Source organism: Neovison vison, chromosome 8, assembly GCF_020171115.1.
Source record: "Neovison vison isolate M4711 chromosome 8, ASM_NN_V1, whole genome shotgun sequence".
Taxonomy (NCBI): Eukaryota; Metazoa; Chordata; class Mammalia; order Carnivora; family Mustelidae; genus Neogale; species Neogale vison.
The window spans coordinates 71,938,657-71,965,735 of record NC_058098.1 but is presented as its reverse complement, the minus strand read 5'-3'; the positions used below and the strand labels follow the sequence as shown (position 1 = coordinate 71,965,735).

General features: G+C 42.3%; 1 protein-coding gene across 1 annotated transcript in view; it reads right to left on the bottom strand.

Moving 5' to 3' along the window:
• Window positions 1-824: 824 nt before the first annotated feature.
• The window catches only part of STON1 (stonin 1), a 45,692-nt gene continuing 19,437 nt past the window's right edge, over window positions 825-27,079 (bottom strand). Inside the window, exons 2-4 of the mRNA XM_044263904.1 lie at window positions 12,558-14,534; window positions 6,337-6,539; window positions 825-3,921 (exon numbers count right to left, since the gene is read on the bottom strand). Coding sequence (XP_044119839.1) covers window positions 3,847-3,921; window positions 6,337-6,539; window positions 12,558-14,487 — 2,208 coding nt within the window. The 5' untranslated portion in view covers window positions 14,488-14,534 and the 3' untranslated portion in view covers window positions 825-3,846. The remainder of the gene's footprint in view (window positions 3,922-6,336; window positions 6,540-12,557; window positions 14,535-27,079) is intronic.

Here is a 27,079-nt window from a genome sequence, read left to right as displayed (position 1 = left end):
TCAGTTTACGCCATCTGATTCTTTAGTTGTTCCTGCAGAACCACGTAACTTAGCTGAAACATATTCTGTACAATCGCATAAAAATCACTTTCTAAACTGAAAAAAATTGCATTAAATAAACATGATTTCTATAATACTAGTTGCCAACGTTTGAAAATTCCTTAGGATTCTCCTGTGGACAAAGTGCATACGGTTGTCAGGAAAAACTGGCAAAGACTTTTGACAGCAGGCACCCTATTAGCTCATTTATTCAGGTTATCAACACCTTTTGCTTTCTTTGAGTTATTTTCCAACTCTGTAAATTTTAGAGAACGGATATTAATTCACATGATCTTTGTCCATACAAATGCAAATAAATTGTGTGGGGGTAGGGCAAATTGATTATTGATTATTGCCCTATGGATAGATCCATTCTGCATCTATTTGTAACTTGATTTCAGAATCCTTACTGCTTCTAAGCGTCTCTGCTCTTTGAATCGTCCTCGAAACCAGCTATAACATCTTACCAGTTCCCTCATTAGCTAATGAGTTAACTAAAACCTTGGATACATACTCATATTATTTCTTTACGAGGTAACAACTAGACCCTCTTTTAAAAATCATCCTTTAACATCACAGATTGTGGTTGATGGTGCTGTTTTTCCAGGATGTGCCAAGATGTCACGTTCACTGAACTCCTTCATAATGAAGCAGTATACATTTGCCTGACAGAGACTCAATTATTTAAGATCCTTGAAATGGAATTCATGCCTTAAAAAGAAAAATTAAAAAAAAAAAATAGCCCCAGACCTTACAAAAAAGATGTAAGTCCACCACACAGCAAGAAGCATTTGAAATACATCTTTAATTTTTAAAAATCAATATGCAATCTACAAAATACTTTGTTACATGATTATTATGGCTCAGTCTCTTCTCTATTTGTATTGCTATTACATAAAAATCATATTTTGAGTAAGACATAATAATGCTGAGTTATTATTAAGGAAGGCCTTCTAACTGAATTTGTAAGAAAAAGGGCTGTAACATAAGTACAGCTCCAGAATGAAGGAAACTAAAACCCTAAAACTGTCTAATGTATAAATCAGGTCAAAAATTCCAACCCTTATTTATGTGCTGGGAAGAAATTATTTTTATACATTTTTAATGGATCAACTATTTTTCTTCCCATAGAAAAAGGAAATGTACTTAAATTCAGACCTGTACAATTGATCAGGTAACCATCAAGCCATGAATTCATTTACATGGTTAATATGATCCTTTGACTAGGAAGCCAACCAGATCAGAACAATGAGGGCAGAAAAACTCGTCTCAGACTGGTCACCTCCTTGGAACTCCACCAGTGTGTCCATCAAACAACTGATCCCCAAACAGTCCAACTCATAAAGAGTGGATCTAAAGTACTTAAATTAAAATGTTAAAAAGGAGTAGCTCCTCCTTCACTCACATCCTTCCTCCCTTCCCAATCTTAAAAGCAGGGGTTTTGTGATTGTTTTGAAGATTTTCATTTATTTTCTGACGAAGGCAATTTCACTTCTTAATTTGTAAGTCTAAATGAATTTTACCAGATTTTTCACTTAGAGCACCATGGTCACATTTGACCTTCTGCCATTTCTGAGGTCAGAAGAATTGTATTAAAAAGCCTCTCCTCCCTTCATAGAATGTTAATTTAATGCTAAGTAATGAATATTTAAGGATCCTAATAGATGTGCAAATTAACAATTATGCTGTAGCACCCCGCTGTTCATGCTATCAACCTTTGCATTGCTGCAGAAACTCAATTTGGGCTTCAGTCAGCCTTTTGTTACTAATATTTTCAACACGGAATCTTGAGATGCTCCTGAAGGCTGGATGGCTGCTGGGTAAATGACCCCAGCAGTGGGGTACCCATCAATACTGGGCAACCTGTGGAACATGAGGGGTGATTCACTGCACCCTTTGCTGAAATTATTTGGAGGTGTAAATATTCATTAAGTGCATATGAATCAGACCCCGAGTTCTTTATGGGCAGGATGCCATAGAACAGATTTAAAAAGAAAGGCAGTAGTTAACCCAGCTGACTTCCTTAGGATCATGGAGCAGCATCCGGTCTAGCCTGCCTCCATATTTATTCTGAGCATGACTGAAGTCACTCCAGAATGTGCCACACCAGCTGATGGGGAAAGACAGTGGAATTTTTTTTTTTTTTTTTTAATGACACACGCACAGATTCAGGATCCTATGCATCCACAGTGAGTCTGAAACATGTGACATTACAACCATCAAGTTTACAAGCATCAAGTGAAGTTAAGAAGAACAAGGACATTTTAACAGCCAACCTTTGCATCTTTTGTCTTTAAGGTATAATAATGAAGAGCAATAAAATCCACTGATTGATATAGACCATCGTAAGTGTTTGTTTTAATCTGTTCCTGAACAGATTAAAATGAATGTAAATACAACATTAAATAAAACATGTGACATCGAGTCTGTGCACCAACAAATAAATGCTGTTTGGAAGAACATTATTATATCATCAGCTTTGACTCAAAACAAATCTGGTAAATAAAGAAACATGCCTCCTAATCATATTTAAGATTTAATACAAATTGAAGGTGTAGTAATACCCCAAGGATTACTTTGTTTTTCCAGACTAAAAAATATGTAGATATAGAATTCATAAATCTAAGCCTTACCTTTCACTGTAAATACTGAAAGAAAATTATAAACAGAATTATAACTGCTAATGCCATTGGCTTTTTATTAGAAACCTGAAGCAAAAAAAAAGAAAAAGAAACCCCAAGCATTTACCTGACTTTGAAGAATAGAAACGTCACCTCTTAAAAATCCAGGTAAAATAATCTAGTGTCTCATTTTCTTTACCTTTTAAAGAGAAATACTCTAAAGTAAGCAGAATTAGCATACGTAGCAGAATAGCAGAACCAGCATAAAATAATCATAATGTGATTTAGAATTCTACTCAAGAGAGGCTTGTGTTAATTACAAATAATACTTTTATCAAAAATACATTCTTAGAGTCTGTACTTTTGGGAGACAATATTCATGAACTTTAAAAATTCATCTCTAATATACATAAATATTTTAACTAGTGTCCAATACCATTCCATTCTGAAAGGAATCTCTCCAAGCAAAAGGCAATATGTCTTACTGACTTGTACTAAAATATGTATATCCCCAGAAATAGCTTCTTTGCAACAACACACCAGAATACAAATATATTTTGAAAATGCTAACACTATGGGGGAAAGACAGGTACCAAATACAGTCGATGATTATTCACCAATGTAGTATGGGCACAGGAAGATAAATTACTCAAAATCACAGCTACTTCCACATCACCACTTTAACCTGTGGTTTTGGCATCACCCCACCTCTAGCCACATTCCAGAGATAAGCAAGAGGAAAGATGGAGTATTTCTACTATGTCTTCTTTGACAGCCTCACCCTCCAGTAGAGGGGCTAACAGAGCAAGAAGAGATGGGGACTAGAAGATGATAAATATGGCCCCCAAGTGACCCAAAGTGCAAAACACTTAGACACTGAGTAATTAAAAATCCAAAACCCTTTCGCCAAGATGGTTGTCTGGTAACACATTAAACTTAGAGTTTAAATGGGAAGTAAAAACATCATGCAAACGACAGACATTTTAGATGAAACCCCTGGAACACAAACATTATCAAAAGCATAAAACATTGTTCGGTTTCAGGTCTTCACTTCTCGAAACACGGCCACTGGACCTGTCCCAGGCCCACTATTCTGAAATCACTCCCAGTACACAGAAGCAGATCTGCGTGTGGTTTCTGTGAATGACATATTTGAAAAGTAGGTCATCATTTCCTCTTGCTACTCCTACTGAGTTACGCAGTCACCAGCTCTGTCTGGGTCTTCTCCATCGATTTTAATCCTCTTCTTTTCTATTTCAACCTGTATGCAAAAGCAAAACATGGCGGCAGTAACCAACACAATACTAACCCTGCTGGCTGCTACTTCACGCCTGACATGGGGACTGAAACCACCTCCTCCTCTGGACACAGACGGCGCCCCCACTGTCTCATGCTAGCTCCTAGTGAGCCAGCCTTCTCTCTTCTTGGGCAACAAAGCCCCCCAAACCCTTCCCTCCAGGGTTAAGTCTTGGAGAGGACTGAAACTCTCCTCCCCTTCAAAGTCAGACCGAGGGTTTATAAAATAGACACAGAATACACATATTGATAAGACCTTTAGCATCCTGGCCAGACATGCAATCAATTATACCCCCAAGTATCACATCTGTAGCCTTTGGCCCAGTTGAGATTTATAACCCACCCCAAATCCTCTCATTAATATGAACTACTTTACAAGCTAGTAAACCAGCTGGACAGAACCATCTACCTGCCCTTCATCTTCTTCATCTCATCTCAAATGTTACCTCATCACAGAGGCCCTCCTGGACCACATGAAATAAGGATGCTCTCCATCATTCTCTCTCTTAGTCCCCTATTTTATTCTCTTCTTACAATCTGTCCCTCTTGGAAACTCTTTATCTGTTTACAAATAATGTTTTGTTTCCCTGGTAGAAGGTGTGTGTTGCGAGGACAGGGATTTGTCTCTTGCTCACGTTTGTGTCTCTAGCATCCAGAGTGGTACCTGGCACTTTGAAATTGCTCAATAAATCTTTATAAAATAGAAGGTAACATTTTGAAACTGTCACCAAGTGACAAGCATTAATAAATGCTGTTAAAGCAGCAGAGACTTTGTTCTGTAGTTTTGGGCTTTCCTCTAAAACAATAGGAAACTGGAACAGCCCATGCATAGGAAAAGAGGTATGAATGAATTCTCCATTGTACTTGACCCATATTTCAGTCACACATAATACTTATGTATCTAGTGTGATCAGTCAGGGTCTCCAAGAAGCAGACTCTGGGATGGGGACTGGTGTGTAGAAAGCATACTGGGGAGTGCTGTCAGGGTTGGCACCTGTGGGGGAAGGAAGGGAACGGAAGGAAGCAGAGAGAAGTTGGGCTGCAATGCAATCACCATAAAGGCTTCAGCCAATCCCCCAGGGTGAGCTGGAGCTAAGAGAGGTGTGGAGTTACCCCAAGCTGAGGCAAGAGGGTCTTGATACACCTGTGTCCACAGAAAGAGGGTATGATCTGAGGCAAAGCAGTTTTCTTCAGCAGGGCAATTTCCAGCTGCGGGAAGAGTTAAGTCCTAGGTCCCAAAGGGGCTCCATACAAGGGCACTCACCCATCAATAATTTTATCAATAGTTAAAAAAAAAAAATCACCAGACCCAAACACATAGGCATATAAACAGATGGTCCAAAATAAAAAAAAAAAAAAGAAAGAAAAAACCCTGACTTACGCTACGGTATTATAAAACCACCAGTTGGTGTTAATGATGTCATACATAATCACACCACTTCAAGATACTGTGGGAAATCTGTGGCAGAGGTTATCTCTGTATCTACTAACTTCAGAGATGAGAAGGAAAAGCAAGTTTAGAAACAGGTGCAAGTGTATGTCACTCTTTAACTCATCTGGCATAAAAATGTAGAAGAGCCAATGGTGAACATTTAAAATTGTTGTAATAGAGTAACTCAGCATTTCCCAAATGGTGCACCACAGAGGACTATTCTGGAAGACACTGATGGGTGTTCACATATACATGCCCATAAAGACAAGATTCTATGATTAATGAGTTGGGAGAAATTAAGTCTAACAAGTTTCTTTTTTTTTTTTTTTTTAAGATTTTATTTATTTATTTGACAGACAGAGATCACAAGTAGGCAGAGAGGCAGGCAGAGAGAGAGAGAGGGAAGCAGGCTTCCTGCTGAGCAGAGAGCCCGATGTGGGACTCGATCCCAGGACCCTGAGATCATGACCTGAGCCAAAGGCAGCGGCTTAACCCACTGAGCCACCCAGGCGCCCTAACAAGTTTTTTTATTGCAGAACTTTTCAGTCTTTATTTAGCATTAACTTAGTGCATGGCATTCCCCAACTTATTTTTTTCTTGGATCATTATATGTATTCCAAAGAACACATCTTGAGAAATGCTATTCTAACATAATTCTATTACACAGATGCTTGTGAAATGTGAATTTGCTTTGCTTTTAATGCCCTATTTTTCACTGAGAACATAATTAAGTAGCACCATGTACTGAGGCTCCTGACTTCTAGAACTGAGAGAAATTTGGCTCACTGGTTACCATCAAGTTTCCATGACTGGGCTCTTTTCTAGGTCAAATAAACACACATACATATATACACATACATAGTCACTGACAAGGGCAAAACAGACATCTCAAGCCAATCAGGTCATAGCTCCAGAAGCCTCAATTTGAACCAAAGTACAAGGATATACCTGAATGTTGTAGCAAGCTCTCTGAAGAACATGCTTCTGTGGCTGGACATCACTCTCCACCCCCAGAGACCTGACCTCTGTCCTTGAGGCACAGGTGTCCAGCATTCCAAATTGAACAGTAGCAAATGGATACCAATCAGAGGGAATTTCTTGGTCTGATCCAAGTTCTAGTTTGTATGACAAGCAATGGGGATGATCAGGACCTTGAAGAAAAAAATCAAATGGTCAAAGTACGTCAATGGCCATTGAACATTTCTCTTAAACATAAGCAGCACTCATCCCTCTCTTTAATATACAATTCCATTAGCACTATGGCAGTGTAAGTTCTGTTTAGATAACATACTACCAAAATTCACCAACTAGTGAATTTTTGCACCAACTAGTGGAAATCTATCTGCATTTTTAAAATACCAGCTTTAAAATAAGTACAAGTTCATTACCATATATACATTAACTCCTAAAGTGTTTTTAATTAAGAGTATGTTAATTTTCTTTAATTAAATGACTAATACTGGTATTAAGCATCATTAATTAGCTATAATATACACAGGATATGTTGGCAAAAAAAACCCTTTTCCCTTAAGTAAATTAAAAAGCTCTTACAATAAGTCTTACCTTATTAATTTCCTTACCACTCTGTTTCTTAATGGGTAATGCAAAGGTAAACTTCAGCCCAAACTGGGTCACATTATTAAAAATTCTAGTTTTTTAAGTGAAACTAATTCAAGTTTTATTACATTTTAGAAACTACTCTAGGCCAAGAACTCTTTCTTCAGTAGAACAGATGATTTTTTACTGCTGTAATTCTTGCTCACCACCCCCCAAAAGCTTTGCCTAAAACAAATGCACACTGAGAGATGTGAGTATTGCTTCCAGTGTTCTATTCTAATATTTGCTTCCACTTAATTCAATTTGCCAGGCTTTGAGCATCTACTCTATGCTAGGCCGGGCTCGGTGCCAGACCCAGGGATATTGGATATACCCAAAGATTTTAAGTAGGGTCTTGTAACCTGTGTGTGCACACGTGCATATGTTACAGCGGAGTAAAAAATGTTTCCAATGCAATCACTGTAGTAAGTCTACAAAGTTCCCTGATTCTCTTGTGTTGTCCACAGCATCTACATATCTATCTAATGCAGCTATCTTTATTTAAATAAATGTATGAGATGACAACTATTTGAAAAGCCAGATTAAATTACTTTACCACTGCCACACCTTGAGAAAGAATATTTCCATCAGAATATAGCTTGAGGCACAAAAAGCAAGAGTTTAAAGGATTTCACTTAATTCTTAAAAGATAAATTACCTTTCACTCCTTACAACCTGTTCCTTGTAGAGAGACTAATAGAATTCTAAGGCTGTAAAAGGCCTTGAGAAGTCATCAATCAATTAACCAACAGATGCTCATTAGACATCTCCACCACTTACAGGGAGGGCAGGACGGCCATGGCCTCTGAGGTGCTCTGAGCTACCCAGATCACTGCAGGCAAGTGGTAACTTTATTCTCACACACACACACACACACACACACACACGGGGCAGGGTGGGGGAGGGATTCCAAAATCTATTACCCTTTCTTAGTCTTCTGTCTGCAGCAAGGAGGCAATAAATTTATTTAAACTAAACTCAGGCACTCTTACATCCTTTATGGCACAGTGGCTAAGAACATAGACACAGGACCCATATGGCCCAGAGACCAATCCCAACTCTGCTCCGTAATGGCTGTGTGATCCTAGGCAAGCTCCTTGATGTCTCTGAGCCTCTGTTTCCTCTTCTGAAAATGGGAGTGATGATATTGGTGATGCTAACATGAACCTTACAGGATCATCGTGAGGCCCGAACAAACCAGCTGGCCCACAGAGAGCACTAGACCACGGTATGCTAGACTATATAGGACTACTGGGCAAAGTGCTATTCGATTATAAATCAACTATTATTATTTAATTACTATAATTTTGATAATGAACTGTGAAATCTACACTTTCAGAGCTGAAAATGGTATCAGAGACGCTCTAAGTTGATATTCCCATTTTAAAGGAAAGAATTCTTTTGGAACTTTTGCAACCTAATTTACTCAAGGTAAAGATGGACTAATATTCCAGAAACGTTAGAAACAAAACTTTTTATATCTGCTTTTCTAAAAAATTGGTAAAAACCTTCAAGTTTTCTGGCCTATTTTTCCTGGCTTTTAGAAACCCAAAGTACTCTACAATGTCCAAACACATACTTCCCTTTAGATTTTGACCCCTTGCAAAGAGGTCTTAAGTCTGTCCTGAGCACGTTTAAGGCTCAATGGATATTAGTCAATCATGTTATTTAATCTCAGTGGCTTCCAGCAGGGGGCACTCTTGGGCTTTGGTAACTGCCACTCTCATAACTTTCTTGGGTCTGGGAAAGCAAGTCACAAATTCTTTGGTGGAGTTGACATCTGGTCCTTCTTGAACCAAAATATTTCACATCTCAAAGTGAATTGTTGAGAGTTGGAGGGAATGAATGGAAGGAGGATGACACAAGTGGGGAGAGAGGCACCAATGCACTGATGACAGCAATGGAAAAAAAGCAAGCTTTATCTAAAAATTGTTAACATGGATAGGTAGAGAGAGAGATATTTATTAATTAGCCCTACACAACTCCCACTCCCCTTTCTACTTCTAGGCTGTGTCTGCACCTCCTGTGGCTAACCAGTGTTCTCATCTGTCCTCCTCCCTACTCCGGCCTGGAGAAAGTTTCCTGTTTCTCTCTTGTCATTCACACTTTAGTGCGAATTTGCTCTCTGAGCTACCCGACCAAGGCCAACCTTTGCTGTAAAATAAAAAACTTGCCCACGCTGTTAAAGGAATATTAAGCATTGGCATGATGGTAAAAGAGACATATAAGGGGGAAACAGCCCTTCCTACTTCCTTCACAATCACATGGAAGTGAAAAAAAAAAGTCAATCCTGATCTCAAAAATCCACAGGAAGGGGGGGCATGCGTGGGTGGCTCAGTCAGCAAAGCAACCAACTCTGGAGCTCAGGTGTTGTTGTCAGGTCATGAGTTAAAAAAAAAATCCACAGGAGGAAAGGCGTAACATTTTTTAAAAAATGATGTGCATAGTAGAGTATTTCATATATTATCTTTCAGTTTCTATTTTTTTAATATTTTTTTCTAATGGTACTGGTTTTTCAGAAACTTGCATGAAAAGGGTAATTTTTTTAAGGTAAAGATTTTATTCATTTATTTATTTGTTTATTTATTTATTTAGAGGGTGGGGTGCAGAAGGAGAGGGAAAAAGAGAATCTCCTGCAGATTCCGCACTGAAGGCAAAGCCCCACTCAGCGCTCAATATCAAGACCCTGAGATCATGACCTGAGCCAAAACCAAGAGTTGCACACTGAGCTGACTGACACAACCTGGAGCCCCAAAAAAGGGTAATGTCTTCAAGACTTAAAAAAAAAAAAATCCTGTTCTTTACATACCCAATCAATTGAAGAACTGCACAGAAAAACAGAGATGCATTCAAAGAAACTGCTCCACCATGCATGGTCTGTGGGCTGGCAGCACTGGTAACACCTGAGCAGCGTGGGAAGCCGTGTGGGGGGCCTCACCTGCTGAATCAGTCTACATTTTTAAAGGTGGTTCAAGTGCATTCCCAAGTTTCAGAAGCACTGTCTTAGGATAAAGATGTCCTCTCTGCCCTAACCTTACTCTTTCTACATTCTCCCCCAGGGGCAAACTGCTAGGCACCCTCTCCCTCTTTGCATTACTCTCCCCACCCACAATGGGGAAACCAGAGGACAGGCCACAGGAACCCAGGTGCCCTAGCCCAGCCCCTCCCTGGCCCCCAGATTCCACCAGACATAGTACTCTGCCTTCTGCCTCCACCTTTTGGCCCACAGATCTGCTCCAAACAAAGCATCTTGGATCCCAAAGGCATTATTCCATGCAGTATCTCCGTATAATTGACTGGACTGCTTGTAAAACATTGTTCTGTGCAGGCCTGGTCCTATGACTGTCTTCCAGAAGAATTCCTGAAGGCCAGCCTCTCTGAGAATATCCACTCTTTTAATTGTTCTTGGTGAGCTCAGCTGCTAGTAAATACAGGGGGATGCAGTAAGAGCTCTAGGAGACACAGGATACACAGAGCGGGGAGGAATGACCTGTGCCTAGGGGACAATAACAGGTTTCACAGCACAGCTCCCAGGCCAGCAGTTCTCAACCCAGGCTGCGTGGGAGGGCCTCTTACAAGCACCAATACACAGGCCTCACCCCACAGAGTCTGAATGGTCAGGATGGGCCCTAAACACTGGGATGTTTTTAAAGCTCTAAGGATTCTAAGGATTCCAATGTGCTGCCTAAGCAGGGAAACATTTCAAAACCAGTAGTGAGAGGATCCCAAGCTATCTTAGCTTATGACACTATGGCCCACCAAGTCAGCAAAGCCAGAGCGCCCCTGACCTCCTTGCATCCCTCCTGTCCCCTGTGCCCACAGATAATCTGTTCTTGTCTGGAGGGCGCCTCCTCTGAGTTTCCTCACCATCCCTCACTCCCTTCTTAGTGCTCCCACTGCCACTGGCCTTCTCTGTCAAGCTTCCCCGTGTCTGCACTCCTGAATCTTTCCACAATGTATGCCTAACTTCTGAAAACAAGGGATAATTCTGTCACAGTGGTGCCTGAAAACACTCCAGAAGCCTGGTGAACTCCATACCCCAAAGCATGGCTCATATGGTCCTTCATGAGCTGGTTTATTTCCCTTCCACTCCCTCGGTCCCAACACTTAACTAGGATCCCCCAACCCACAGGCCTATTTCTGCTGTTCCTACTCCTGGTAGAATCCTACCAATTCTTCCACATCAAGCTGAACCATCCCCTCTTCCACAAAGACTTCCAAGTGCCCCCCGCGGTTTATCCCCCCTTTCTCTGGAATCCCCGCTCTGTGTGTTTGTTCCTGCCTATAACACAGCACACTACCACAGCACATTCACGTGCCTGCTGTCAGATCTGCCTCCCCTGCTGGGATGCTAGGTTCCTGAAGGGCGGGAAGCAGGTTTGCATCTGCGTCTCCCATGCACCAAGGCCAGAGCCTGTACCTACACGAAATTCAGTGCTGTTTGTGGACCAGCTGTGAACTATTTAGGAGGAATGGAACCTTATTCATCTTTAGCCCCAGCACCTGATGTGGTACTTGGTTATAGTAAATGCTCAGTAAATGTTTGACTGAATGAGTGACTGCATCAACTCAGATCCCCAAATCTGCCCTCTATAACCCAGTGTTCTACTAGAAATAACTGAACTAAAACAGGGAGCAGCCTTAATTTCAAAATTTCCTTTTTTGCTTTATTATAGACACCCACGACTAAGTTACTATCCTAAAATAAATGTGGTGCCAGGACTGTCTTTTTAAAGTTTTGGACTTCTAGGGCTCAGTCGGTTAAGCGTCAGCCTTCAGCTCAGATGATGATCCCAGAGTCCTGGGATCGATGCCCCGCATCGGGCTCCCTGCTCAGTGGGGATGCTGCTTCTCCCTCTCCCTCTGCCTGCCACTCCCCTTACTTGTGCTCTCTCTCTCTCTCTGTCAAATCAATAAATAAAGTCCTCTAAAAAATTAATAAAAATAAAGTTCTGAACTCCTAGATTCATTGCTTTCTTTGCAAACATTTTGCAAATGAACTGAATTTTTAATGCTTGGGTTGTGTCTACTTAATTCTGAAACAGCTAGTCATGATGGCCAAATTAAACCAGCTAAAGAAATCAATTTGGGTAAAAACGAAAGGCAATCTTATTTCAAAGAGCAGGGAGCAAAACCGAAGGAGAACGTGGTACCGGCTGAGAATACAAAAACATTCAGGTATATTCATGCATGAGAGATCTTTAAAGGTTAATTAGGGAATCAAAGCTCTGTGAGCAATAGTTTTAACATTTGAGATTGGTGGCTAATGTAAAAAAGTCCAGCAAGAAATCCTCCCTCAGTGCCACCATCCACAAGAAAATCTGAGCTCAGAGTATTTTTTTATGGCATTAAAAAAAAATTTTTCTTAAGTTAAACTTATCTGCTAGAAATAGGCACAGAGGACACACTAAATCCACTGCCCACTAAATGTTGCACCTCCCAGCAGGGACCGTGAGCATGGCCCCAGGGGACTGAAGTTATCATTTCTCTCAGCCTGGTTTCAATCCAAGGAGGAGGTTGAAAACACTGAAGCTACTTCATGAGAAAGTCAACTCAGGGTGTTGAATATTTACTTGAATTTTTATCAGGAAGCCGGTCTATCTTCCATATGATGGCCCGGTAGGCACTCTCATATTTTGCTGACCCCACGGTGACCTGTATAACAGGTTCAGATTCAGGTTCATGTAAATTCCCCAGACATGCCCGGCGATTCATTTTGGCCTTCAGGGACTTCTGCCTCTGAAGGTTCATGGTCCAGAGGGCCTTGATCCACTGTGAGGGAATAGGAAAATGTATCATGATATTGTCACAGGACCTCAAGGCACTGGCACAGGATGGTCTCTGAGCCAATGAGGCCATGTTGACAAAGGCCTGAAGCTCCACATAGGCCCCCTGGACAACCACCATGGACTTGAGGGAAAAGGGAAGATCTTCTCCATTATACAAAGTCTTAAAACGCATCAGCTCAAACCGGCAGGCATCCAGCGGTACAAACTTAATGATTCTTGATTGCTCGAATTCTTGTGCTTTCACACACTTATGAAAATGATGGTCAAGAATATCAATTCCCTTCTTTTCTGGGTCTTTTTCAAAATAGCGTTCATTTCGCTTTTGCAGCTCAAGGTCATTCAAGGTCAAAAAGCATTCTGTGTTCCCATTCACAAAGCAGAGGCAACAGATTTGAGTTATGACAGCACTTTCAACCAATTTTCCTTCTTCTTTAGTAATTTTCCCCCAAAAGTTGTCCACAATTTCCAGGGAAATTTCTTGTTCCTCGTAGTTCTTTCTTGGTTTTGAAACAGGTGGCAGCTTTGTTAGCTCCTCCTCCACGGTAGTCAGGAAGTCGAGGAAATCGTGGTACTCTGTGGACCCTAACTTCAGCATCTGGTCAATGTCTGGTTCATGAACTACTTCTGTCTTAGAGTGATATTTCCTTTTTTCTGTGTAAGACACGTGTTCAATCTTCACAGTATGGATTTTTCCTGCTACACTAAAGTTCTCAACTTTGGGTTCAGAAAGCCGGCAATGTGGATCGAGCTGTAACTCCTTAAATGGTTTTTCTAACCCCTTCTCATAATACATTTGCAAAATTCCCCCAGGTAAGACTTTTAGAAAAATTGGTCCCCACTGACGAGAGGACATCATGTTCTTCTTCTCAGGAATTCTCAACATGAAAGACCATCCAGGTTTTGGCTGACTCCTGAAAAGTGTGTGGGGGACAAAGGAAGAGGCGTTGTCTTCAGCGTATAGACACTGCATAGACAAATTTCCATATGAGTCTTGGTCCTCAGCTGATTGGAGATGTTCAAGTTTCTCACAGATGTAGTTAAATGAACCCTGATTTAAGCTTTTTTGATCGAGATGCATCTCTTTGTCTCTTGATGGGTACATCTTTCTGCTTCCTGAAGGGTCAAAGGCGAACTGGGAAGCACTGCCTTCATCTTTCCAAAATGGACTTGAAAAAGCACAGTCCTCCCGAAAATATTGAAACTGGGGGGCATCATTTTGGAACCCTAGGCTTTCAGCCTGGGGAGGACCAACTTCATCTGGAAGACCCACTTTGGGAGCTGGATGTGTACATGAGTGGTCACTGGCTAAGGAAGCATGGGGTAAACAGGTCGGTTTAGACAACAATATGGAGGAGCCTGCTCCTGGTGCTGTAAAAGGACAGTTTGAGGATGATTCTGGGATAGGATAAAGCATATGAGTCCCTCCTTTGGGGATGCCAGGAAAACCGGGGAAGTCCTTGGTAGGTGTAGAAAGAGGGGAATTACTTGGAGGTCCTGGACTAAAGTAAAAGTCTATGATGGGAGAGGAGAGGGGGGTACTGTTGGCAGAGGAAGGTCCGCTGGGAAATTCCTTAGCACCAGAAAGGTTCAGCTTAAGTCCATTGGGCCTACAGATGCTTTGATTCTCCAGAGGTAAATTCTTTGACTTTTGAGAAGACTGAAAGGCAGAATCATCATCAAATGTGACCCAGTTGCCTGGGTTTGCGGAACACATCTTTGGAACCAGACTGTGGTCTTGTCTATGAATCAGATATGCTGTATCTGTTAAAGGAGAAAGAGACAAGAAGAATATTAAATGAGAATGGGGAGGAAATCCAAGTTACTTTAGTTCCAAGAAATACTTAGATTTAAGAGAAATTGGGGGTGGGGAGGTGCCTGGTTGGCTCAGCTGGTACAGCATGCAACCCTTGATCTTGGAGTCGTGAGTTCAAGCCCCAGGTTGGGCATAGAGCTTACTTGAAAAAATAAAAATAAAAGAAACTGTTGTCACAAACAGAAGTTCTAAATAAAAAAAAAAATAATAAAAATAAAAGCAACCCGATTTACAGATTAACTGAGTTCAAAGAAATGCTTAAGAATTGTAACACTTCTGATGATTAAATGGATTAACAACAACAACAACAGAACAAGATCTAACCATATGCAGTGTACCAGAGACTCATTTGAGATTTAAGGACACACTTGAGCTGAAAGTGAAAGGATGTAAAATGATATTCTATGCAAACGGAAACAAGAGCAGGCAGGGTGGCCATACTGTATCAGGCAAAATAGATTTTACGTCAAAAGCTGTCACAAGAGACAAAGCAGAACATTATATAATGATAAAAGGGTCAGCTTACCAGGAAGATAAAGTAATTACAAGTATATATAAATAAGCCAACATCAGAACAATCAAATACATAAAGCAAACATTAAAAAACCGAAGGAAGTAATAGCAACACAATAATACCAGAGTTTCAATACCCGACCTTCAATAATGGATAGAACATCCAGATTGAAGATCAATAAGGAAACAGAGCACTTGAACAACACAATAGACCAAACAGACAACACACAACACACAACAGCAGCAGAATACCTGTTCTTCAAAGCACACACAGAATATCCTCTAGGATAGATCACATGTTAGGTCACAAAATAAGTCTTAACAAATTTAAGAAGATGGAAATTATAGCAAATGTCTTTTCTGAACACAACCAAATGAAACAGAAATCAACAGGAGAAAGAATGAAGAAAACTGGAAAATTCACAAATATGGAAATTGAACACCATACTCTTGAACAACCAATAGGCCAAAGAGAAATCAAAAGGGAAATGAGAAAATATTTCAAGGTAAGCAAAGTGAAAACACAACATACCCAAACTGATGGATGTAGCAAAAGCAGCAGACACAGTAGAGTTTATAGTGGTCAACACCTACTTTAAAAAAGAAGAAAGGTCTCAAATAAACAAACTAAGCTTACAGCTTAACAAACTAGAAAAAGAAAAACAAATTAAGCCCAAAGTTAGGAGAAGAAAAGTAAGAATAACATTAGGGCAGAAATAAATGAAAGAGAACATAAAGTAGAAAAAAAGGGAAACTAAGAGTTGGTTTGTTGTAAAAGATTGGCAAAACGGACAAGCCTTTAGCTAGACTGAGAAAAAAAGAGAAAATACTGAAAACCTGAAATGCAAGATGTGACATTAAACTTATATCACAGAAATAAAATAGTGACTATAAGGGATCACTATGAACAATTACGTGCCAGCAAGTTGGATAACCTAGAAGAAATAGATAAATTCCTAGAAACATACAACCTACCATGATTGAATCATAAAGAAGTAGGAAATCTGAACAGACCTATAATTAGTAAGGAAATTGAATTGGTAGTCAAAACCTTCCAAAAAAATAAAAGCTCAGGCCCAGATGGTTTCACTGGAGAATACCAGTAAAAGTGTTCTTTAAGAACACTTTAAGAAAAATTAACACCAATCCTTCGCAAGCTCGTCCAAAAAACTAAAGAGGAGGGAACACTTCCAAACTCATTTTATGAGCCCAACTTTACTCTGATACCTAAGCCAAATATAGTACAAGCAAAGAAAAATACTATACCCCTGATGAATACAAATGCAAAAATACTCAAGAAAATACTAGTACATCAACTTCAACAGCAGATTAAAAGGATCATACACTATTATCAAGTGGCATTTATCCCTGGGATGCAAGGACAATTCAACAGATGAAAATCAAGCAAAGTGATATACCACATCCACAGAACAAAGGATAAATATCACATGATCATCTCAATAGGCCCAGATATAGCACCTGACAAAACTCAACACCTTTTCATAATAAGAAGCGAGCCAACCAACTAGGAAGAAGAAAATTACCTCAAAATAATAACAAAGGCCATCTATGAAAAGCCCATAATTAACATCATACACAATGGTGAAAAACTAAAAGCTTATCCTTTAATATCAGAAACAAGGTAAGGATGCTCATTCTTACCACTTCTACTCAACACGGTCCTACAAGTCCTAACATGAGCAATTAGGCAAGAAAAAGAAATAAAAGGCATCAAATCAGAAAGGAAGAAGTTATATTTTGTCTATTTACAAGTGATATGATCTTATCTATAGAAAACCCTAAAAATTACACACACACACACACACACACACACGAGTTAGAAGTAATACACAAATTCAGCAAAGTCGCAGGATACAAAATCAACAAAAATCAATTACATTTCTATACATAAACAATTAGCAATCCAAAAAGAAAATTAAAAAAACAATCTCATGTACAATAGCATCAAAAAGAATAAAATACTTAGAAATAAATTTAACAAAAGGGGCAAAGACTTTTACACTGCAAAGTAATTGCTGGACGAAATTTAAAGACACAATTAAAGAATGTGAATTTAAATTTGAATCTGTAAATTTAAAGAAATTTAAGACACAAATAAAAAGATATCCCACATTCACAGATTTGAAGAAATAATATCGTTTAAATGTCCGTACTATCCAAAGCAATCTACAGATTCAATGCAATCCCTACTAAAGTCCCAATGACATTTTTTGCAGAAATGGAAAAAGCAATCCAAAAAGTCACATGAAATCTCAAAGGTCTTTGAACAGTCAAAATAATCTTGAGAAACAAAGCTATGATACTCAAAACAGTATGGTATTGGCATAAAGGCAGACATAGAGGCCAGAGGAACAGAGTATTAAGCCTAGAAATAAACCCACACACACGGTCAAATGATCCTCAACAAGGATGCCGAGACTATACAATGGGAAAAGTACAGTGTCTTCAACAAGCTGTGTTGGGAAAGCTGGATATCCATATGCAAAAAAAAAAAAAAGACAATGGAACCTTATCTTAGACCACACACAAAAATCAACTATAAATGGATTAAAGAGTTAAACATAAAACCTGAAACTATAAAACTCCTGTAAGAAAACATAGGGGGAAAGCTCAATGACATTGGTCTTGGCAATAAATTCCTGGATAGGATACCAAAGCACAAGCAGCAAAAGCAAAAACAGACAAATCAGACTACATCAGACTCAAAATCTATACAGCAAAGGAAATAACAGTGATGGGGCAACCTACCGAGTGGGAGAAAATATTTGCAAACCATATATCAGATAAGGGTTTAATATTCAAAATACATAAGGAATGCCTGCTCAATAGCAAAAAAACAGAACCCCCCCCAAAAATTTTTTAAATGGGCAACAGATTTGAATAGACATTTCTCCAAAGAAGACATATACATGGACAACAGGTATATGAAACAATGTTCAACATCACTAATCAGCAGGGAAAGTGCAAATCAAAACCATAGTATCACCTTATACCTAGGACAGTCATAACAAAAAACAAAAACAAAAACAAAAAAAAAAAACACCCAAACGAAAGAAAAGCAAAAAACACAAAATAACAAGTGTCAACAAGGATATGGAGAAATCAGAACCCTTGTGCAATGTAATGTAAAATGAAGTGGGAATGTAAAATGAAAACAGTATAGAGTTCCCTCAAATTACATAGAACTACCATGTAGATATCTAGCAATCCCACTTAAGGAACTGGACCCCTCAAAACTGAAACAGGATCTCAAAGACATATATCTGCACTCTCATCTTCCTTTCAGCATTATTCGCAGTAGACCAAAGATGGAAACAATCCAAATGTGCATCGTCTGATGAACGGGTGAAGAAAATGTGATATATGGGCATATGGAGAATCTTATTCAGCCTTTATAAAGGAAGGACATTCTGGCACAGGCTACAACATAAGTGAATCTTAAAAGCATTATGCTAAGTGAAATAAGCCAGTCACCAAAACAAGTATTATATAATTCCATTGACATGAGGTATCTACAGTAGTCAAATGCACAGAAGCAGAAAGGAGAATGATGGAGCTGGGGAGAGGGGGCAGGAGGGAGAGGAGGGGAAAAGGGTGTGACTGTTGGTGGGTAAAGAGTTTTAGCTGTGCAAGATGAGAGTTCTAGAAAGCTGTTGTAAAATGGAATGCATATAGTTGACAATACTGTACTGTACACTTTAAAAATTGGTTGAGTGTAAAAAAATTGTTAAAAATTTGTTGCTGTTTTTTTAAAGATTTTATTTATTTATTTGTCAGAGAAAGAGAGAGAGCACAAGCAGGCAAAGTGGCAGGCAGAGGCAGAGAGAGAAGCAGGCTCCCCGCTGAGCAAGGAGCCGGATGCAGGACTCGGTCCCAGGACCCTGGGATCATGACCTGAGCTGAAGGCAGTGGCTTAACTGACTGAGCCACCCAGGTGCCCCTATAACTGAGATTACTTGGGTTTAGAGTCATTGTCCAAAGCTACTAGCAGTCATTCCTCATGCTCCTCACCACCACACCTAAGCCCCTGACAGCTACTGATCTACTTTTTTTTTTAATTGGCCTGGTCTGGACATTCATTCACTCTATAGCATGTATCAGTACTTCATTCCCTTGGGTGGCTGAATAATATTTCATTGTGAAGACAGCCCACAGTTTATCCATCATTCATCAGGCGATGGACATCTGGTTTATTTCTAATTTTTTGTTATTATGAATAATAAGCTTTTATATAAGTTTCTGCGTGATCATTTTTCTCAGATATAGACCTGAGTTTGGAAAGAACCAGAATTTGAGCACAGGTCACTTCATCCTGTAATACTACCACCTGAATTCTTGAGATGATTCTAATGACAGGGGAGGCAATGAGCTGTACAGGCCACAGCACAGAGCTGGGAATTGGGCACCCAGCGGGTGCTGGTCTGTCACCCACTAGCTGTGCGCAAAGCCCCTCCAGACCTGCAGTGATGAGAGGAGAACCATCTAGGGGTCGTTTCCCACTCAGAAATACTTCTGTGGTGGCTGACATCCAACTGACATTTTTTTCAAAAGCAGTAATTATGTTACCACTGGGATTTTTGACCAAACTCTCAAACTAATAGAGTAAAACTCCATGATATGAAAACTCAAACCCTGCTGGAATAAAGCCCATGAGAAAGGCATATCTGTCTCCCTCCAGCAGGCCTGCTCGTTTCCCCTCGTGAATAATGAGGGCTCAACCAGTGCTATCCTTCAAGCTTGGAAAAGAGCCAGCCTCTATAGAGAGAGCAAGCCTGGGGCTCCACTGGGGACAGGGCACGCTCAGTGTTGTCATTTGCTAAATCCGCACATTCCTGAGGGCACCAAACACAGGGAGCGGCAGTCCAGGCCAGCTGGCTCTCTCGGGAGGGCATTTTACTGTCTCTGCCCTTGGGTCAGATCTGCCACAGAGCACTTTCCCTTCAAAGCAGGCAGAGCCATGTTTCCAGGGGACACGGCCTGCAGGCTCTGAGGCAGGAAATCAGCCGCAGGATTTCTTAACCGTCCTATCCTACCCTCTTCCGAAGGAATCCAGCCAAAATCACTCTTCATATGGGGTGAGAGATGCATGTAAATATTTACATATTAGGCAGCTTTATTTAAAAGAAACCAAGAGAAAGAATCAGCCCGCTTTAGATGGAATCCTATTCTGACATATACCAAACATTTTCCTTCATCTCTTTTTCACTGGTAGCTTCAGAATTTCGAGCACAGATACTGGCTTCTTCAGAGTTTTTGCTTCTTATGAAAAAACAAAAGTAATTTCCATAAACCAGATAAATCAATTTCATGACTTGTTAAGTGACCCTTGAACTTTAAAAAGCACACCTTGCAAAAAATCCCCTATGTTAAACACAAAATCTATGCAGAGTGTACTCTGCCCCCTTCTGCACCGCTCTTCCACTGGAGGCACTCAGCACATGTAATGTGAGTTTAATACAACCAAACAGGATTCTGTATCATGCCCAAGAGGAGCCCAAATCTTTGTCCGTGTCTAGAAGGCAGCTCCTGGAATGAGAGGCTGAGAGTCTGGCTCCCCAAGGTCAAGGGCCAGTGTGTTTCCCTGTATCCTTCTTGCTGCCCTTCCTTATCAATCCTTTTCACACTCATTTCATTTCTCTCTGACCTCTGCTGCCTCTTTCTTCTATATGACCTCATCTTTCTATTCTAATCTCAAAGCCCCACCATCTTTCCCAAAGTCAACAACTAGAATCGATTCCATCTAAGGCTTTCCTTCCGCTCCCTTCCCTCCTAATTCACCCCCTCCTTCAGCAGGGAAAGAAGGCCACATCCTTTCTAGAGCCTCTCAGTCCGTCTGAGGCCCCTTGGGTCTCAGGGAGGGTTACGAAAGCCCAGAGTGAGGTCAAGAACGTGTCCTGCGTTGGTCATCTACAACTTCACCCCACCTCCTTCAAGACACTCGAACCCCAAGTCTTCAAGCAGCATCACCTACTTAGCCTCGGGATTTTTTCGGCAATGCAAATGGGGCGGGATCTCAATATGTGTCTGTGCCTCCCGAGGTCCTGAAGTCCTACCATTTACAGAGCCCTGTCACAGGGAACATCTCATTTATTTTTTATTTTTTATTTTTTTTTAACTTATTTGACAGAGAGAGATCACAAGTAGGCAGAGAGGCAGGCAGAGAGAGAGAGAGAGGAGGAAGCAGGTTCCCTGCCGAGCAGAGAGCCCAACACAGGACTCGATCCCAGGGCCCTGAGATCATGACCTGAGCTGAAGGCAGCGGCCCAACCCACTGAGCCACCCAGGCGCCCCGAAACATCTCATTTAAATTCACCACAATCCAGAGTAGACACAGTACCCAGGCCCCCTGTCCAAAGTCCAGGTTCCACTTAGCGCAGAGCTGAGAATCCAAGGTCCCTGACATGACATCCCCAGGGGCCTTCCCCCAAAGTAGAGGTGCTTCTGGTTGGATTTTGTGGTTCTTTCCTCTGCTGTGTATTGCATCACACCCCACATGCCCTAATCCTTCCAGAGGTCTGTTTCAGTCAGTCTGCATTATCCTGCTAACTCCTGGAAGACAATGCCAGACAAAATTCAGAGACAGGGCAAGACACGGAGACCCAATGAGGCACAGACAAAAAAGAAAAATGTATTATGCTGCTAGAAATCAATCTCTTAAACTATTAGACATCTTTTGAGCTGCCCATTTTCAAAGTAGCATCAGAGTACACTGAACTCAAGAACAAATTAAAAGGAAGCCCACATACCTACTCATACTGCGAATTAGGGTGATAGAGGTCAACAGTTGTTTTCAACCTTTTACCTCAACACATGTGACAGGTGGCATTCAAGGCCTGGCAAATTGTCTTGGATGTACCCAGAGTTTAACAGCCCCCACAATATTGAGAGAAGCCCTGAAATAATTAACCCCACTTTTCAAAACGATGGATCAGCAAAGGCAGGCCGTGGGCCACAGCAAACACAAGAAAGTCTGCATTTACACACAATCATGGAATTCCCCCTCTTTCTTTCACTGAAGAGCTCATCCTGGAACTCTTCTATAAGAATATCATGGAGATTACGAACTTTTCTAAATTGTTTTAAAAAGTAAATCTTTCAAAAATAGCAACACCTTAAATATTATTAGAAATATTGCAGATTGCTTGCAATAAGCCTTATGAAAAGGTAGCACTAGATGGAATAATTATCTCACCAAAAAGAACTGGGGATGAAAATCATCAAGTTGTTGTAGGAAAAATTCATATATTTTTTGAGAGTCAAAGTGAAGCTTTTTCAGAGAGGGACTATGTCTCATTTGTTAGGGCATTTTCCACATTGTGCACCAATGTCTGACATCACCAGGCAGTTCAATGCATGTTTGATTGAGTAATTTTAAATAGTCTTTTCAGTTTCCCAAAAAGGAAATCTCTGTACTGCCCTCCTCAATACAAAGAACCACTGCATTTCAGAGTTAGGCAGAAATTGGAGGCATTCTGCTCAATTAACCACACTAACAAACATCAAATACTTGCTATGTGCTGTCAGTATGCTAAGGGCTGTGTGTGCATTTCATCCTCACAACCCCGTTAGGTAATAATATCATTTTGTAAAAAGAGGAAAATAAGGTTCAGAGAAGTTAAGCTACTTGCCTAAAGTCACCCAGCCTAACAGAGGCAGATCTGTCTGATCCCAGAGCCCATGCTCCATTCCACCCACCACCCAAGAGGTCCAAAGAGATCCAGCGACCTGCTGGTGTTGGTGTCCTAATTCTCATTTCCGAACACTTCCCACCATCCTCCCTTTCACTACGGAGGGCTCCTGGAGCCAGGAACTCTCCAAGATGCAAACGTGCTGTTCTCACCTGAAAGAGGCGAGTTCTTCATAAAGCCCGCCACACAGATCAGCCGCCGGGACAGGAGGCTGAGGGAAAGACAAACTCGGAGACAGTTTTCCCCATGACTGCTCAAGGACAACAGCTCGGCAGCAATTTGGGTCAATTCTGAGAGTGGCTTTCATAACTCAGCCTGTCCTAGCTCCTGTCCCTTCTCGACTGCATCACCTTGAGCGATGAAGGGTTTCCAGCCTTGCAGCCCAACACACACCCTCAGCTGCCACCCTCTCTTCCAGTACTAGGGCTGTCTTGGTGTATTCTGCTGAATTCCCCAAACTTCATGCAACGCCCCACATCGTGCTCCTATGCCACCCTACCCGCTCTACTCTCCAGGGTCTATTCCTGCTGTTCTTTGCAGATCTCCTTCGCTTCTCTTCAGAAACCAGTCAGAGCGTAGATGTGAAGCTCTACCTTTTCCTGCAGATGATCCAAATCAAATTAGATGCATCTGGTGGTCGAATCAGCACTCCTGCTCATCTGCAGCTGAAGACCATCCCCACTTGTGGAGAACAACACCCTCTCAGATGGTCTCAGATGGTCCCAGAGTCGGCTCTGGCTTCTCTGTAGCTGCCAGATGCTGGGGGAGGACGGGCGTGGAAGGGGTGTCCTGCTCAGGGAAGCATCATAGGTACCTAGCAGTCACCTCCTGCTGTTAGTTCCACCCAACTCTCCCCATCAGGCTGACTCCTGCTCGAGCCTCACGATCACATCTGGACCCTCAGCAACGCTCCTGCCTTTGCAAAGGGCTGGACTTAGTCCTTTTATGCCTGTGCCTTTTCTGCGCCACACAACAATGCCGCATAATCTAGAGAAAGAATGTCTTCATGCCAGTATCTGTGTGGTTCCATTGGCTGTCCCCCAAAGAAGGAATTCTCTGACTGTCCCAGGGCTGGACTCCTCCACCACACCACTGGAGCCAGACGGGGGCCGTGTTTGCAAAGCCTCCCTGTGGTTCTTGTTTGGTTGGAGGTCTGCGATCTAGTTACCCTCCTTGCCATTCTGGGACATACGTCTGGGAAACAAAGCCAAAGTCAGGGATGGCCCTGCGTGCAGAATGCATCAGTGAAGGTTTGCTACGCGAGGGTTTAAAATATCTTTCCTATAGAATTTTTCCCTTTAAAGAGGCATCTAAACTTTTGAAACCAAAGGATCCGAAGGCAACAGAAAGCCTTCGGTGTGGTGAAAACCCTTGCAGCATGCACCCTCACCTTAGGTCACAGAAGCCCCCGCTACGTGGAGTTGGTTACCACAGACGGTCCGCAGCCCGTCCTACTTAATCACAACCATGTGTGCTGTTTAGTTCAGCTCTGTGACAGGAAATACCATTTGTAAAATACTGAACTGCAGCCCAACCTATCCGTGCCTTCAAATGCTATCTGTGCTGGTTCTAGCTCAGCCCCCTTGCGCCACGGCTCCCCTATGGATTTAACCTCCACTTCTCCAGGACAAATTTGGGTCCCGGCTCTTTTGTTAACCTTCTTTTAATAATCTGCTCCATTTTCTAAATGTAGAGAGTTGTATAAACGGACACCAACCCAAATGAACTCGTCCCAGGAATGAACCCAAAGATTTGGGTCTGGGTGGGCCATGCTCATTTCCGAATGTTATGCCTCTCACCATAACATGGTTATGGAGTCAGCACACCGTGTTCATGTCCATGTTACAATTGCTATGGAAATCTGCTAAGGCGAGGTCTCTGAGCCTCAGTTTCTTCATCTGTAAAATGGTAATATTTGCCTCATATATAAATTGCCACATAATGAGTACTCGGTGTATCTACTCTCTTTCTCTCCTTCCTTTGCTTTCCTTTGTCTCCCCATTCCAACCTTCCTCTCTCTGGTCAGGAAGAAAGGAAAATGCTCAGACTCTGCAGTCTGCTTTAGCATAGGTAGACCTGCTACAAACCCTTTTCTAGAACTGGGTGTCCATTCTGCCTGGCACATGGCCATGCCTCCACCTACCCTGCTCTCCCACTACAGAGGGGCAGGGAGGACACTGTATGGGGCTACAGGGCGGGGCTCAGCCTCTCATCTGCCACCTTCGCGAATGGCGCTGAATTCTTGGGCTGTTCTCTCAGGGAAGAGTGAGCACCCAGCACATTCCATAGCTGAGTCTTGTCCAAGGTGTGAAGGAAGGAAACCACCAGAATGAGAGTCTTCCAGGTGCCGGACACAGGACTGGGACTTGGTCTCAACCAGCCGTCTGCCTGGCCTAAACAGCTGCTCTCCATCCTGATGACCTGCAGATGGTGCGACAGGGACCTCCTGAGCCACAGTTAAAAGACACTCCTCCTTCATGGGCTCCTGTCCTTTAGTCACAGCAAAGGCCCAACCCACAAAGGCAGGAGAGCACAGAGGTCTAGCTCATAGCCTCTCAGGTACAAGTGACCTGGCTTCTTAGCTCGCTTCCTCTGCTTATTGGCCCCGAGGCGTGTTACTTAACATCCTCAACGTCCTCATCTATAAGGTGAAAATGAATGACACCTACCTCCTAAGGTCCAAATAAGTTAATGCTAAGTTAGTAAGTAAAATGCTACTTCATAGGCACTCAAAAAGATGGTACCACAGTGCTTACAAGTGAGGGGTTCTGGACTCAGCACTGACCGTTGCTAGCAGTCCCCTGCCAAAAAGCAGGCCGTGTCAGGCCTGCAGGGGACACCGGTGAGGGCCCCAGGCTTCCTGTCTAACCCGGACAATCTCCCCTTGTCCGGCAAGAGAAAACCAAGGTGCCAAACTGAGATGTGAAACGAAACGCACTGCTTAAGCAAGTCGGCACAGCACCTGGAGATGCTGAAAGTAATCAGAGAAAAGACTGCTCAAAAATGATGTGGTCCTTCTTTACGTGGGGCTGACCACTGTATGGTGGAAACCTGGGACCACATGCATCACCCACACCCAAGACTTGGCCTGGCTCTGTCTGGCTGGAGCCCCACAGGGAATGACTTTACTCCCCAGGGGAACACTTGGCAGTGTCCCCAGACACACTCAGTTGTCACACGGGGCGATAGGGGGTACTCCTGGCACCTAGTGGGGGAGGGGCGGGGGTGCTGCTCAACACCCCTCCATGTACAGAGCCCTCACAATGAAGAGTGATCCGGCCCCAAAGATCAGTTGCACCAGGGTTGAGAAACTCCGCTCCTTGTTGAGAAGGTCAGAGAGGGAGTATGCCACACAAGGCTTCCCACCCTTCCGTGTGTGTCTACTTTGTAGACAATGAATTGGACGTTTAAGTTGGGAAACATGCCTGAGGTGGCACCAGAAAAAGGAGCTATCAGAATCGAACCCTGTTTGGGCCCCAAATCTCATGCTCTTTCCACTGCATCACACTGATACCAGGGCAGGAATCACAACAGGAAAGAAGTCTTCTTGACAGGACTTGGACATGATCTAGAAAACACAGAAAAAGGGGGGAGTCTGGCACTGAGAAACAAGGGACCACCGGAGAAGCAGGAAGAAGGCAAGGCCACACACATCAGTCCAGTCTGAGGGGCATCCAAGTGGAAATATCTAGCAAGGAACTAGAAACACAAGACAGCACTTGGAGAGAAAACCAGGGGCTACCCATGAAGAGTTGGGGGTCTTCCAAGGCTAGGTGAGAGCCGAAGGCAGGAGGGAACAGGGGAGGCCACAAGGCGTCCAAAACTGAGGACTGGTCACTTTCTAGGAGGCGTAAAAAAAAAGGGGGGGAGAAAGTGAGACACATCCAAGAGGCCAAGGCAAAACTAGGAGGTACCGAAACCCCCAAGGCAGGAAAAAATGTGCTCCTGGGGCCTTGAAGAGCAACAGAAGGCAGGGACAGCCGAGATGAGAGGCCTCCGGGTTTAGTGACCAGGTCACCATTGATGGGGTGGATGCAATTTCAGCAGTGGGTGGGGATGAGGCCAGGCTGACCGTATGGAAGCAAAGGGAACATGGATGCTGGGGCCCACAGGGAGAGGCTGGGCTCAGAGGTCCCTGTCTTGGCCACCCAGCCCCCCAGCCCCCCAGCCCCCAGTTCCTGGGTTTCTGCAGCTGTGGGATAGTGTTGTCTCCCAGGTGGACTGGTTCCTGTCAGCCCTAGTAACAGCCCCCCTCTTTGAACCCTATCTCC